At 35.7% G+C, this 14,666-nt stretch overlaps 1 protein-coding gene across 1 annotated transcript in view; it reads left to right on the forward strand.

Annotated features, from left to right (window-relative positions):
* Window positions 1-14,666, forward strand: part of LOC128200600 (lachesin-like) — a 128,784-nt gene that overhangs the window by 94,587 nt on the left and 19,531 nt on the right. The window contains exons 6-9 of the mRNA XM_052894541.1: window positions 4,444-4,572; window positions 9,515-9,689; window positions 11,319-11,428; window positions 12,723-12,785. Coding sequence (XP_052750501.1) covers window positions 4,444-4,572; window positions 9,515-9,689; window positions 11,319-11,428; window positions 12,723-12,785 — 477 coding nt within the window. The remainder of the gene's footprint in view (window positions 1-4,443; window positions 4,573-9,514; window positions 9,690-11,318; window positions 11,429-12,722; window positions 12,786-14,666) is intronic.

Consider the following 14,666-nt stretch of genomic DNA (forward strand, 5'->3'; position numbering starts at 1 on the left):
TGAAATAATTAAAAGCAATTTTAATTCTTTCGTCTATTTATTATAACATTTATATCAAATTATTATCATGTTAGTGGATATTGTTATTACATTTAATACTTATCAACATATTTAAAACTCTGGGTCCCTTCACAATCTCTCTCACCTCAAAAGATACTAGTAATTCGACGACCTTAAAATTCGTGATCAAATCTTCGTAAAGACTTGCGTTTGTGCTACATATGTATTTGAAAAATATATAGGGTACATGGCAAGGACCCAATTTTAGGTTTAAATCATATAACCAAAGTTGTATGTCTCCAAGTTCGTTTGTTATTATATTAAAACCATGACATTTAACCCATGTCAACTCAATCCGTGTCAAGCCACAACCTCTACATAATTAAGCGGTTTTAAGTAAAAAATACTGCTTCACAATAATTATGGTACAGAGAAAGCTGAGTTTTACCGGCAAATTAACAGTTCAAGTGCCCATCAGGAGCTGGTGGGTGCTTCCAACAAAAGCGTCCAAAAATTGGGTTTAATTTTAAGAGCGCATTTCTTGTACCAGCGAAAATTAACGTGTGGTGTGGAAAGGCACTTGTCGCTAATTGTGTGTGACCCTCTCCCCCCCTCCCGCCCTCTCGTAACACCCCTCGGACGTGTCACTCCCATCTGCTATGATTATTTGCGAAGGGTTTGCGTCGAATGCTTTAATTACGCGCGGCATCGGAAACTGCTCCCGTTTCCAATTCGGCACGTGTTAAGCTTTTGTTTGAATTAATACGGTGGCTGCAAATCCTCTTTTTATTTCTGGATTTAATGGAAACACTCATCACCCGTTTGAGAGCTGGCTGTTAGAGCAGTGGGGCCGGTTTCGTTCCAAAATTGTAATTCACTAATCCTAATTCTAATTTGAGATTATATTACGGCCATTAAATTTCTAATCCGAAAATTTGACTAGGTGATTAATGCTCAAAACAAATTACTGGACCTAGAAATATACTATATCGCTGAGAGTTTCCTTAACATATAGAACTATTCATAGTTTACAAATACAATGTAAGTGAGCCTTGAGGAAGAATATTAGGAAGTTACAGGAACCGAAGGAATATAAAGAATCCCGCGAACGAAACTACAGAAACAAGCCAATCTAAAGTTAACAAGCTGACATCTATAATCCAAGAAAAAGAGCAGTCAAAACTTTTCAACTAACACTGCTGATAGTATGAAGTCCTTGTTGTCTTTATGTGTTAAAGACGATTAAAATTAACAAAACCACCATGCCTTCATTCTGCCATTATCATGTACTTATTATCACTAAGGCCTTTTTAAGTTGTGAATTACAATTCCGCACTAAGTAATTTAGTTAATATATCAATCACTTATGTAAAACTAGCTTTCCCCATACCTGCTTGATCTATATATCTGTATCCTATATATTATATTATAAACTACCCATGTATCAATTTTCATTCCTTCAAGTTCAATTTCTTTCAATTCTCGTTCTTTTCAGCCGTTTAAGTATGATTGTAAACGTACGAGTACAAACATCTCAACAAACCTTCACATTTATAAAATTAAAAAGATCTGTCTTTAAAATTCAATTTAGGTATGTTTTCCTTGCTTGACTTAAAATCAATTTCTAACCAAAATTGTGTCTCGATGCTGACAGTGTACAGTTTGCGGCGACGTGCACTATCGTCCATGTGAGCATGCAAGCTTTCTTCACGGTCGGATAACCTTAAATACGGTGACATCACGATGTCAACCAGCGATTAGTTAGCGGGCGAATTTGTGTCCAAAATCAATGCGGGGTCGAGTTGGCACAGAGTCAGCGGTGAGCCGAAATTAATTTTGTGGGAAGGTGATAGTTGAATGCGGCCTATTATATGAAACGTGCGATATGAAGCGCTCATTTGGATGTTCAATTTATATTTAAACACTATATTATAAACATGTTTTAATGTTTATTAAATAATTAACATGTCTATAGGCGACATAACGTTTACCACCTTCCTTTAGGTAGACCATTACATTTTTAGAATTCTTATTCTAAAAACAGTGTCAAAGTGTTCTCTATCATTTATAAAGATCTATACTTTTATGATGAACATGATATCAATTGTTAACTGTCCACTGCTGAACAAAGGTCTTCCTTTTGATGAGTTTTTCCATTAGTTGTCATACTTGGCAGACGGGTTGGCAACCAACCAAAACTTTGATGAAGTTTTAAGAGAGACGCTGCTGCCTATCCTTCGATTATTAAATTCCCTTAGTCGCCTATTACAACATCCATGGAAAAGAAAGGAATGGCCCATTCCACACCGAAACTACACGGTAATACTATATATATACTTATGAATTTTCAATTTCGCTGAGTTCCAACTATCATTAGTATTAACATAATAGAAATTGCACAATTTTCAACTTCCCATTTCTCACAAATCTAACAGAAGTACAAAGGTAAACAAAATCTTATTATACTGTTATTTTAAATCACTGACAACACAATTCATACGTAAAAACGAAAACTGTTCTCTTTGCAAAAGAATACATGTGTTTAATTGTGAAAGCAAGAAACAGAACATGTTTACAGAGAGCCAACTAAAAAATTAACCTTTAAAACGCGGTAGTTGCATCCGAGGGAAGCCGGTCTAATTGCTTAATATATTCGAGCGTCGAGTACTCTCATTACATTCATTGTTCCCTCCTGCGGCCGCGGGAATGTTCCGTAATTGTAAATACAGGCAAACTCATTTGGCCACTTGATGGCGGCGCGCAGAGCCGCACGGACGCGCGCAGAATTTTTAATTTTTATGAGTTTTTAAGCTAGATTGTTTAACAGGATGCGTGCCGGTCAAAGGAGCGGCCCCGGCACGTAAACATCGCTTTATGCCGAGTTTTTGATGAAAAAATACCTTTTGCCTTTTAATGAAGTTGGTGACGGGTTACTTTCGCAATTAGCTCCGTGTGCTTTCTGCCATGTTGGCCGCTTTCACGGTGCCGAAGAATACGTGATTTGCATTCTTTGGAAAACGTACCAAAAATATAAATAAGTATAAAGTCGTAAAAAGATTTTTTAGGTCAAAGAAAAAAAAATATACCAATAGATTTTATGTCAAGTAGACACCATTGAAAAGAGGTAACCGATAACTAAAAATAAGAATAACATAACCGTAACTATTAGAGAATAAACGGTGATGTGTATGCGATAATACCTCTAATACATGTATACCGGGGAGAAATGGATTGTTAGTAATGGACACTGAGAATCCTAATGCTAGCAATATACCCAACCAGGTCGACCTCCTCGCGGTTCCCCCTGGAAACTATCATTGTTAATTCCTGATGAATTCATCATGATGGGCTAACTGATCTGTTTTCATTCTCATCTTCCCTTCACTGGTGCTCCGCCAGCATATCCCGTTAGCTCAGGCGGGGTTATTATACCATTTTCACTCATCAAAAAAAATACATGTATACCATTCCTAAGGATAATCAAGCTGAAGCGGCAATGGGCTGGTCACGTAGCTCGAAGAACTGACAACCGATGGGGAAGAAACGTTCTTGAGTGACGATCCCGTACAGGCAAAATGGTATAGCATAGCATAGTATAGCGTGACCAGTGACGACTCTAAATGCATTGCAGGAAGTCAATGGATACAGATGGCTTGAGACCGTTTACTGCCGACTACAACTGAACACCATATGTTGGTGTTTAAAAATTTTTTAAAGAACAATAACAGTGTTTAGGCTGCAAATGGCAAGACCATTAGGAATTAGTGCATAGTAATTTGTTTGAATGTATTATTTTGCTATTTATATATATATATATATATATATATATATATATATATATATATATATATATATATATATATATATATATTTACGTGTGTCAAAAATGGCTTAAATAAAAAGTTTATCTATGCATATATCTATCAATACATATAATACAATAGTAACTGGTCCCTGGTCTGTACATGGAAGATATATAAAAAAAAAAACTATTACAGTTACAATAAATATATTTTTTTAAATTTTTGTCTGTATGTCTGTATATATTGTACGTTTGTGCACGCTAATCTCAGAAACGGCTTAACTGATTTGAATGCGGTTTTCACTAATGCATTGCGAATTGCTCCACTTAATATTTAGTGTTTGTTTTTTTTTTTCAATAGGTTCATAAATACAAAAGTTATATCGTTCCAAAGAATCGCATATAAAATGCTGCAACTTTTTTTTTATGTATTTATTTTCGAAATTTCTATCTAAAAGCCTGCGTGCCAAGCCGGATTGGATCGCCAGTTACAGAAATATTTTTTTCTTATATCTAACTACTCCATGTTAACTCTCAGCCATATTTCACGTTAACCTTTGTTATCCTTTAATCACCGGTCCAAGTATCGTATGTATGGTATTACAAGATGGACCGCTATTATAATATTCTGTTTGTTGCAGTGACAGTGTACGAGGGCGACACACTCAGCTTGCAGCGTATAAGCCGCACTGAGATGGGGGCGTACCTGTGTATCGCCACCAATGCTGTGCCGCCCTCCGTGTCTAAAAGGATCATCGTTGACGTCGAATGTGAGTGTGTTTTATTAATTTATCATGCACGGTCATTATTTTTGACCGACTTCAAGAAATAAGGTTAAAATTTTCTATAATTTATTAATGATAAGGATACGTTCTATTAGTGGAACTGTGTCTTTTCAAAAAAAAAAAAGGGTTGAAATACAACTTTTTTTTTCTTTTTCTTTCTACTGTCGAACTGCAAGTGTAATCTAACGATCCTTTTGATGGAAGGCAGGTACGAGTGGAACAGAAGTACCCCAGCAAACAATTTTTAAACAACGTCTCTCCCTGGTATATAATTTAAAAGGTCATTTTTTTGTCATTTTTCGATGCATATTTCTTTAGGAAAACTATTTAGTTCCACTGTTAGATGATTCCTTTAAAAATAACACCATTATTTCCGTTATTAAATCAAATTATTTCGTACTCCTACCAGTCTAGTAGCATTTTACGAACGAAGTTTAAAAAAGACAATTTCAAACAAATTGAATATAACAACTTTATTTAAAACCGACCTTTTCAAGATGTGAAAAAAAAGGCCGAGATACCGCAAAGTACTATTATTCTATACCGGAATTCTGACTTTCCATTTTATTTTCAATTCTTCCGAGGAGCAGCTGACTAAATAAAAGACAAGATGGCCGCGGGTGATAATTGAAAGATAATATTTTTTCTCGTTGTATGCTCCAGAGAGGATTGTGGTAACAGACAATCGATCCTCGAGGATAACAAGCGGTAAAAATATTTATGGTCTAGGATTATTTCCTAGACCATAAATATTTTTACCGCTATATTTGAGCTATCAACGTAATCTTGCAAAGCAAGGCATTGGAAGTACAAAGCAGTTTGGACGTATGGATATATAAACCTACATTTTGTTCATTCTATTCATAGGTACAAAAGAAATCTATTTTTATAGATTTGTTCGACTTTATACATTAAATATAGTAACTATATTTATCTAATTATTTCTATTTTCGTGTACAATAAAGAAGATGAATAAGAATGTTACTGGACAAAGACTTTACTTTAGAATACTTAGAAGACATTTAGAAAGAAAGTCTAAAAGACTGTCTATATGTTTGTTTGTTCCGATATCAAATAGAAACTACAACACAAAATTACATGCAGTTTTCACAATTCTATTTCTGAACGTCTATTGTCAAATCTGTTGTATGTTTTATCGCTGTACGCTACCTAGAAATGATCTATTCTGTTGATTCAAATTGTACATGCACGAAGTTGTGGACAATATCTAGCTACCCTAAGCACGTTAAAATAAAACGAATATGGCTGCTCTAAACAATTGCAAGCAGCGAGTACCGCACGTTTATAAGTATAACGTGATATCACATTTAAAATTTAGACATAACAATATCAGAATCTCTCTTGCATTCTAATAATGAAGTCATCCAGCCATAAGGACATAAAAGAAACCTGGAACTTTATAAATATTTTAAAACGTCGTAGAATATTAAAGCGCATCACGCGGCACGAGTAATATTCTTCCTGAAAATTGCCATCATAAACTCTGAAAATGTGAATTACATTCACAAAGTGTGGATTTTATTATCTCGGCCGTCGTGTGAAAAATCGCCGGGGCGCCGGCTCCGAAACTTTGTACTATCAATCATGATTGAAAGTTTATAAATTGCTTCCACTAAGTTTGCTGTGTACAGCGTTTTATGCGTCTGTCTCGTTATTTCTCCTGTTGCGTTGATTGATGCGAGTGATGAACGGGACGCGATTGGGAATTGTAAGCGTTGACTCGATTGTGTTGCTTTAGGAAATCGGTGAAATTGATGTGAAGATTTGTTTGTTCTCTGTTCAGATGTACGAAACACATTCGTTCTATATATAAACGGTACAACAACACGCAGTATACATGCTTGATGTATATTGAAATGTACATACACATACACACATATGTAATTGTAGTAAGCATACTCAAAATTTACCATTTTGTTTTTAATTCTATGCATCGCCATTTACTCTCTCTCTCTCTGTTTAGCGTAACGGTAAACTGGTAGAGAATGCCATCAGGCATTAAGTCCTCTCTGTAGATATATTTTAATGTATGCAAAAGTATAAATAAATAACAAGAATTATAATACACAAATAACACTATCATCGGTATATAAAGGAGTAAGAATGTATGTGACCACTCATTTCGTCCCCGGAATGTCATAAGAGACAGCTGAAGGTCAAAATACCATATACCAGTGCAAAAGAAAAAAATACTTGATAAAGAATCTCTTCAAAACTAACCAATTGCCTATCGTGATTAATATTAGAATATTACATTCTGTTCGTTCTCTTATGAAGAAAGACCATGCCCAAAAATGGATGAAATCTTATGAACCCATTGGAGTTAATTATATACCAGATGGAGACTGTACAAAAGACATTTGCTTGGGTATCTTTGTTCCATTCGTGTTTCAACCGTGAAGCAGTTGTGTTTGCATGACTGTGTTTCGGTTTGAAGGATGGGATATGGCGTGAATTTATAGGGTACAGAGGAATAACACCTAAGTCCTCAGGAATGGCAACGCATGGGGGGTATCATGGGCGAAACAGTATACCTACTCTGTTATGACCATGGCGTTTATAAGCGACGATTACCACTTTCCATCAGGTGGAGGCCGTCAGCTTGTTTGCCATTCTAAGTTGCATAAAAAAATCATGTGATTGAGTTAATATTACTATCGTTGATAATTTTTGAAAATCTACACTACATCATTTTCATAGCAACAGTATATCTAGGTCTTTCAATCCATATATCATAGGGAACAAAAGCAAAAACCCCATTTATTCATGTCAGGAATAAATATAAAATTTATTTCAACAACAATCAAGGGTCATTGCTTTTTTACAGTTAATTTGCGACATAAAACACTATAAATTTTATCGACAGTAAGTTCCGCATCAGAGTATATGTATCACAGGGCAGTTTTATTTTGGTGCATCTGATAGTGATTTGGTTTAATTTATATCCTCATCCAAACAAAGTGTAAATCAAGCTTTTAACTAGTATATAATATTTACTAATTTATTTATTTATTTTATTTATTTAATATATACTACTAAGTCGTTTGCTTGGACACCTCTGTCCCATTCGTGTTTCTACCGTGAAGCAGATATATTTGCATGGCTGTGTTTCGGTTTGAAGAGTGAGATATGGCAGTGAATTTACAGGGTACAGAGGAATAACATCTGAGTCCTCAAAAATGGCAACGCATGGGGAATATCATGGGCGAAACAGTATACTCTGTTAAGCCCATGTTACTGCTGCTCATGTCTATAAGCGACGGTTACTTATTTCCATCAAGTGGACCGTTAGCCTGTTTGCCATTCTAAGTTGCATAAAAAAATGTAAAGAGTCCAAGAAATGAACTATGGGCTGTAGAGCAAGTTCTTGATTGATTTTAATATAAAAGAATTAAATTTTATATAAAAGAAGAAATAAATATAAATGACTTATTCTAAAAAATTTGCGGAAGTAACGGAGAAATGGAACAAAAAACTTAACCCTAAACTTTAGATAAGTATTTTTTTTTTATACAACTTAGAATGGCAAACAAGCTGACTGCCCACCTGATGGAAAGTGGTAACCGTCGCCTATAGACATGAGCAGTACCATGGACATAACAGAGCTATTTCACCCATGATACCCCCCATGCGTTGCCATTCCTATAACCTAGTAAACAGAACATACTCGTACTATTCAATTGACGATTTCCTTGAAGATAAATGTAATAAATTTCCATAATTATATTTTTTTACTATAAATACGACATTGCTGATTTTTCTTTTTATATAATATTTTTTTTCTTATGTAATTGTAAATTTGTATACCTCGATAGATGGGGTTGATCATAGAGGACTTATATTGTTTTGCCATCCATTGTTACCTATGTATCACAAAATAAATAAATAGATACGTTAAACTCTAATATGCATGTACTTTGGATGAAACCTGAGTGACTACTAAACTACCCCAAAACTGCTAACTTATGGTAAACCGTACAGTATCTATCTCATATATCCGAAAGTGATCACAAGATCAGGAATTAAATATCTTTAGTTATATATAGTTGTGTACTATCGTGTATGAATCCAATTTGTCTTCTAACTCGAATCTAATTAATGATTAAAACGGTGACGATATTAATCATCATCATCATCATCATCATATCAGCCTTTAACTGTTTACTGCTAAATATAAGCTCTTGAGGGTTTTTTTAATGGGTGAAAATGGATTGGTAACCCCGCCCGCGCTATCGGTATACACCGACGAGGCACCAGTTGAAGATGATAGGTGAGAATGAATACAGATCAGTTGGCCCACCATGATGAATTCGACAAGAATTAAACATGATGATTTCCAGGGGGAACAACGCGGAGGTTGACCTGAGAGAGCATATTGGTAATAATGGGGCTATTAGACCCCATTTCTAACAATTCCTTTCCCCCCGCTCTTGAGATGTTATACCCCCTTGGGGATGATACTAATAATAGTCATTTATTATCTATTCATCATCATCATCATATTAGCCGTTCAATGTCCATTTATGAACAGAAGTCTAATGGATTGTTTTGCCAGTATATGCCACTTTTGCCAGACCGTTTGACAACCGCAGTTAGGTTTTTTTTTATACAACTTAAAATGGCAAACAAGCTGACGGCCCACCTGATGGAAAGTGGTAACCGTCGCCTATAGACATGAGCAGTACCATGGACATAACAGAGTATACTGTTTTGCCCTTGATATTCTCCATGCATTGCCATTCCTGAGGACTCAAATGTTATTCCTCTGTACCCAGTAAATTCACGCCATACCCCACCCTTCAAACCGAAACACGGCCATGCAAACACAACTGCTTCACGGTAGAAACACTTATCGCTTCAATAGCATATATTTCCAGAATATTCTAACATTCCTTTGTAATTCCAGTTTCACCAATGATCTGGGTGCCGAACCAGTTGGTGGGAGCGCCAGCTGGCACCGATGTCACAGTGGACTGCCATACTGAGGCCCATCCACGCGCCATTTCGTACTGGGTCTATGATAACGTTATGGTGCTACCTACTAGGAAATACGCCATTAACACTGAAGAGAATTCGTATAGGTAAAGATTTATATTTTACGTAGAAGTTTATAAACTACTTGTAGAAGAATTAAACCCTCTGGTGTCAATAGTTTCCAGGCTGTTTCAATTCTACATGAAAATTTTTGATATAGCTTGCTGAATGATTTTGCGTACTTAAGGAGGTGGCAAACAAGCACACGGCCCACCTGGTGATAAGTGGTTACCGTAGCCTATGAACACCTGCAATACCAGAGGTATTATGCGCGCGTTGCCGACCCTGAAACCTCTTTACCCCCCTTTTGAAGAACCCCATGCTGTAGTCTCTTGGGAAAACCTCGGCAGGGAGCTCATTCCATAGTCACAGAAGTGTCTGGCGCTTAATCCAGTATAAGTGGGATTTTCAGCTATGCACAAAGTAAAGATATGTCTGAGAATGTGATTATTTTCTGAATGGATATTAATGGAATAGTAACCCCACTTGCGCTATCAGTATACACCGACGGGGCACCAGTGAGGGACGACAGGTGAGAATGAAATAGGTCAGTTAGCCCATAGTGACGAATTCATATGTCAATATATTCATAATGAAGATGGTTTTCAGGGAGAACCGCGTGGAGGTCGAACTGATAGGGTGTATTGCTAGCTATGGGGTTGTTAGATCCCCAATGTCAACAATCCCTTCCCCCCGAGAGTGTCGTTTATAAGAGTCCGGAATTAACGAGATCATTTAGGTAAACCATGATAATTTAGCTGGGTCTGTCGATGTTTCGACGAGGTTACGGCAAACGTGGTCCTGAATAAACTGCAACTAAATTGAATAAACTAAACATTTAATTAACATGTGAGAGTAGATATATAGATAATGAAAGAGACATGCGTCTTTTTTAAGGGATCAAAACTCCCTCCCCACTTGGTAAATTATCTTAGATACGCTAATGCGAGCGACGACTTTACTCACCCAAAATTATGACATTAGTCTTTTTTTTAATAATATCTACCATAAATTTTAAATCTTGAGCTTTCCTGAAATTCCTGGAATCACCTGACCAGTCAAGAAGTCAGATATCTTCGATATGATATCTATAGCCATTCCAATCGGCTTAAACCATCCCACCGCTCGCCATTGGCAGGGAATCCATCCTCACGCCCTAGAACCAGAATGATTACCACACAGTACGTTTTCAGAGGAACTTCCTCCCGCTTACACTCAGATTGTGGAATGATCTTCTTGCCGAGATTTTCCTTAGAGACTACAATATGAGGTACTTTAACAACGCAACAACTTTTGCAACGCACGCATAGTATCTATAGTCTTATAGACGTCCGTAGAGTATGGTACTCCTGTTTATCATCCTATGGGCAGTATGCTTATTTGCCGTCACGATAGTATAAAAAAGTTATCCAACTGAACTGTCAACAATAGGTACACAATGGGTTAATATCACAATGTTAACAAACAATGTTAGTAAACAGTCACTGTATAGGGGACGTTTGCAATACTAGGGGTGTCACGTGCATGTCACAGATCCTGAAAGAACCTATACCTATTTTAAACTTATTTTAGTTTAAGCTGAGCAATTCAAAGTGCATACAAGATGTTTCCTATTCGTTTCTTTGTCGATAAATTGAAAAGAAAACAAAATATAAAACAATTTTATTTACTTTCAGAGCACACATGAAACTAACGGTACGGAACCTTCAGACCGGTGACTTCGGCAACTATCGGTGCATCTCGAAAAATTCTCTCGGTGAAACAGAAGGTTCTATCAGATTGTACGGTAAGTAAACATATTTTTTTTATATACCACTGAGGTTGTAAACAAGCATATGGCTCACCTGATGGTAAGCAGTTACTATAACCTATGAACGCCTGCAATACCAGGAAAAGACTCTGAACCTCAGAAGAAACCTCTTTGTTGTATTGACTAACAACTTACCCCGGTTTCGCAGATTTTTTTATGAAATAGAATACAGTTTATGTTATTTGCTGATAATGCAGTTTTCTATAGGTGAAAGATTGTTTAAAATCAGTAATTTTTTTTATAAACAAAACCTTATTTTTTCTCTTTATAATAATGCTTAAAATATAGGCATCAATAGTAATCCTGCTAGCTAAGACCCTTGACTTTTTCTACATAAATTAGGATAAAATGATTCCCCTGTTTGACTCTAGAACATGTTCTGTCCATCTTCATGAATTTTTTTAAAAATTTTGCACTTTGCACTAAAAAATACAATGATAATAACAAATAGTAAAATATATAGTATAGCAAAAGTGAAGTTATCTCTAAAAGAGATCTCTTTCACTCAACCGTTTAACTTTACAGCCATTTAACTATGATTGAATTACAAACATTAAAACATTTCTTAAAAAAATTATGTCTGAATGAAGGCATAATGTATAAAGTTTCCCAAATATAATCTTGAATCGAAGATATCTGTCTGACATTTATCACTCTTTGGGATGCTGAAACTAAATAAATAAATAAATAATTCATGTGCCTTGAATATTCATATAATAATGAACATTATATTTACATATATATGTAGCCCACAAGTTTGCCCACGTGAATCACTATATAAAATTTCATATTTTTTTATACAACTTAGAATGGCAAACAAGCTGACGGTCCACCTGATGGAAAGTGGTAACCGTCGCCTATAGACATGAGCAGTACCGTGGACATAACAGAGTACACTGTTTCAGCCATGATACCCCCCATGCGTTGCCATTCCTGAGGACTCAGGTGTTATTCCTCTGTACCCAGTAAATTCATGCCATATCCCACCCCTCAAACCGAAACACAGCCATGCAAACACAGCTGCTTCACGGTTGAAACACGAATGGGATAGAGGTACCCAAGCAATCGACTTTTGTACAAAGTCTCCCTGAGTCTCCTCTCCCTCATATATGTTTAACTGAGATATAGAATACCTGTGTGTCAAACTTCATTCAAAACCATTCAGCCATTTAAACGCGATTAAGTAAACCATCACTTTTATTATGTTACTAGAATAAGTACATTAATTTGAATTATATTTCAATAAAAACATTACCAATTGTATGTTTAGAGATACCCATGCCGTCTACATCACCGAAGGCTACAGAAATGAAGAGTAACGCAAATAAAGAGAGTAAGTAATCTATTATTTACTATTAAATTCATTAATTTTCATCTTTACCCACTTCTTATTTATATTTAATTCGTATTTAATATAATAATACATTCAGAATGTTGTTGGGGTCGCCACGATTTTATAGTGCATCAGGGATGTTTGCAGAAGCCCGCGTAGATTGCTTTTAATGCAACAACGCGTAAAAGATGCACGTCACCAGTACGTAGAGTGCAGGGCAGTATCAACAGCATTCTAAATATGATTGCAAGCTGGTTGGACTGCCCTTACATTGGTCACTATTGTGATATCTCAAATGAGATGCCTTAGCGGCGACCAAATTTGTTTATTGTTTCTATTTTCTTTTATTTATTTATTTTATTGTAAAATTTATTACCATTAGGCTAACATTATGTTACTAAGAAAGATTGCAAAAAGGTTTTTTTTTATATGCAACTGGTAATTCCAGAGATCAGCACGATTTTCTACATATAAATAATGCATGAGATAGATTTTTTTTTTTCATTTATTCATCACAAAAGAAAAATATAGAGTACATAGAAGTTAATTAATACAAGAAAAACTTTAAATTATTTTAATTTAATTTTACCAACTTCGATTATTGTAACAATCTCCTAATCAGCATAAATAATTTCGTATTCCTTATTTTTATGATTAATTCGAAATTATGCTTAATTAGAACTCTGTAGGCAGAGGTCTCGCTGCTTGTAATAATGAAATCATGATTTAAATTAATTTCTAAAATTTGATATAGACTAATCGAATGAAACCACATTATTCCCTTATTTTTTTATGGCGGCTGACGGCCCACCTGATGGAAAGTGGTAACCGTCACCTATAGATCCGAACAGTACCATGAGCATAACGGAGTACACTGTGTCGCCTATAATACCCCCTACCCCCTTATTCGTTGCCATTCCTGCGGACTAAGATGTTTACCTCGTTCTTTCTAAAGTTGGTTGAAAATTAATTAAACTTTTTTGAATGCGAAAATAATTAAAAATCTGTATAACATAGCCTCGAATACTTTACTAACACTTTAATACTCTGGCAGAGTATCAGTTAGGGATGATAGGTGAGGATGAAAAGGCAGGTCAGTTAACCCATCATAATGATTTCATCTGTAATTAAGCACGCTGGTTTCCAGTGTGAAGAGATCGACATAACAAAATTTATTGCTAGCAAACTAGGGATTCACTACTAACAATCTCTTTTGAGAGCCTCGTTCATACGAAGTCGCTTATAAATATTTTCTTCGACAAGTTTCTACGTGAATTCAAAAGGAAATTATACCGTCTATAGTAACTATTTGCGACTACTTCTTTGTGATCATTTGTATGTGAACAACAAAAGCAACGAGTTTAGAATTCACGTTTGCGAATAAAACTTCTAGAGACGAACTTCCAGTTGTGTGTAACTCCTAAGAAGTTTGCGCTTGCAACCTTTTAAATGTTCGTTGTATAATGATATGCTCAGAGGGAGAATTTGTACAAAAGTCGTTTGCTTGAACACCTCTGTCCCATTCGTGTTTCTACCATGCAGCAGTATTGGCATGACTGTGTTTCAATCTGAAAGGTGGGATACGGCAGTGAATTTACAGGGTACAGAGGGATAACACCTGAGGAATGGCAACGCATGGCATCTCGCAAATAAGTAAGCACCGCCAAAAACACCTCGCAAACACCAGGCGTGGTTTGCACTTTATCTTTTTACTTTCAAATGTTCGTTCGTTAATCATATACTCAGATCAGTAAAAAGCTGCGGGTATAATAAATTTTCGTATAATAATAATTAATCCGCAAAAACATATTCAACCAAATAACAAACGCACTTCTTTTCATTTAAAAGTTTCCTCTTGTCGGTGCAACTAATTCATGCATC

Source organism: Galleria mellonella, unplaced genomic scaffold (assembly GCF_026898425.1).
Source record: "Galleria mellonella isolate WM207_F2 unplaced genomic scaffold, CSIRO_AGI_GalMel_v1 utg213, whole genome shotgun sequence".
In the NCBI taxonomy this organism is placed as follows: Eukaryota; Metazoa; Arthropoda; class Insecta; order Lepidoptera; family Pyralidae; genus Galleria; species Galleria mellonella.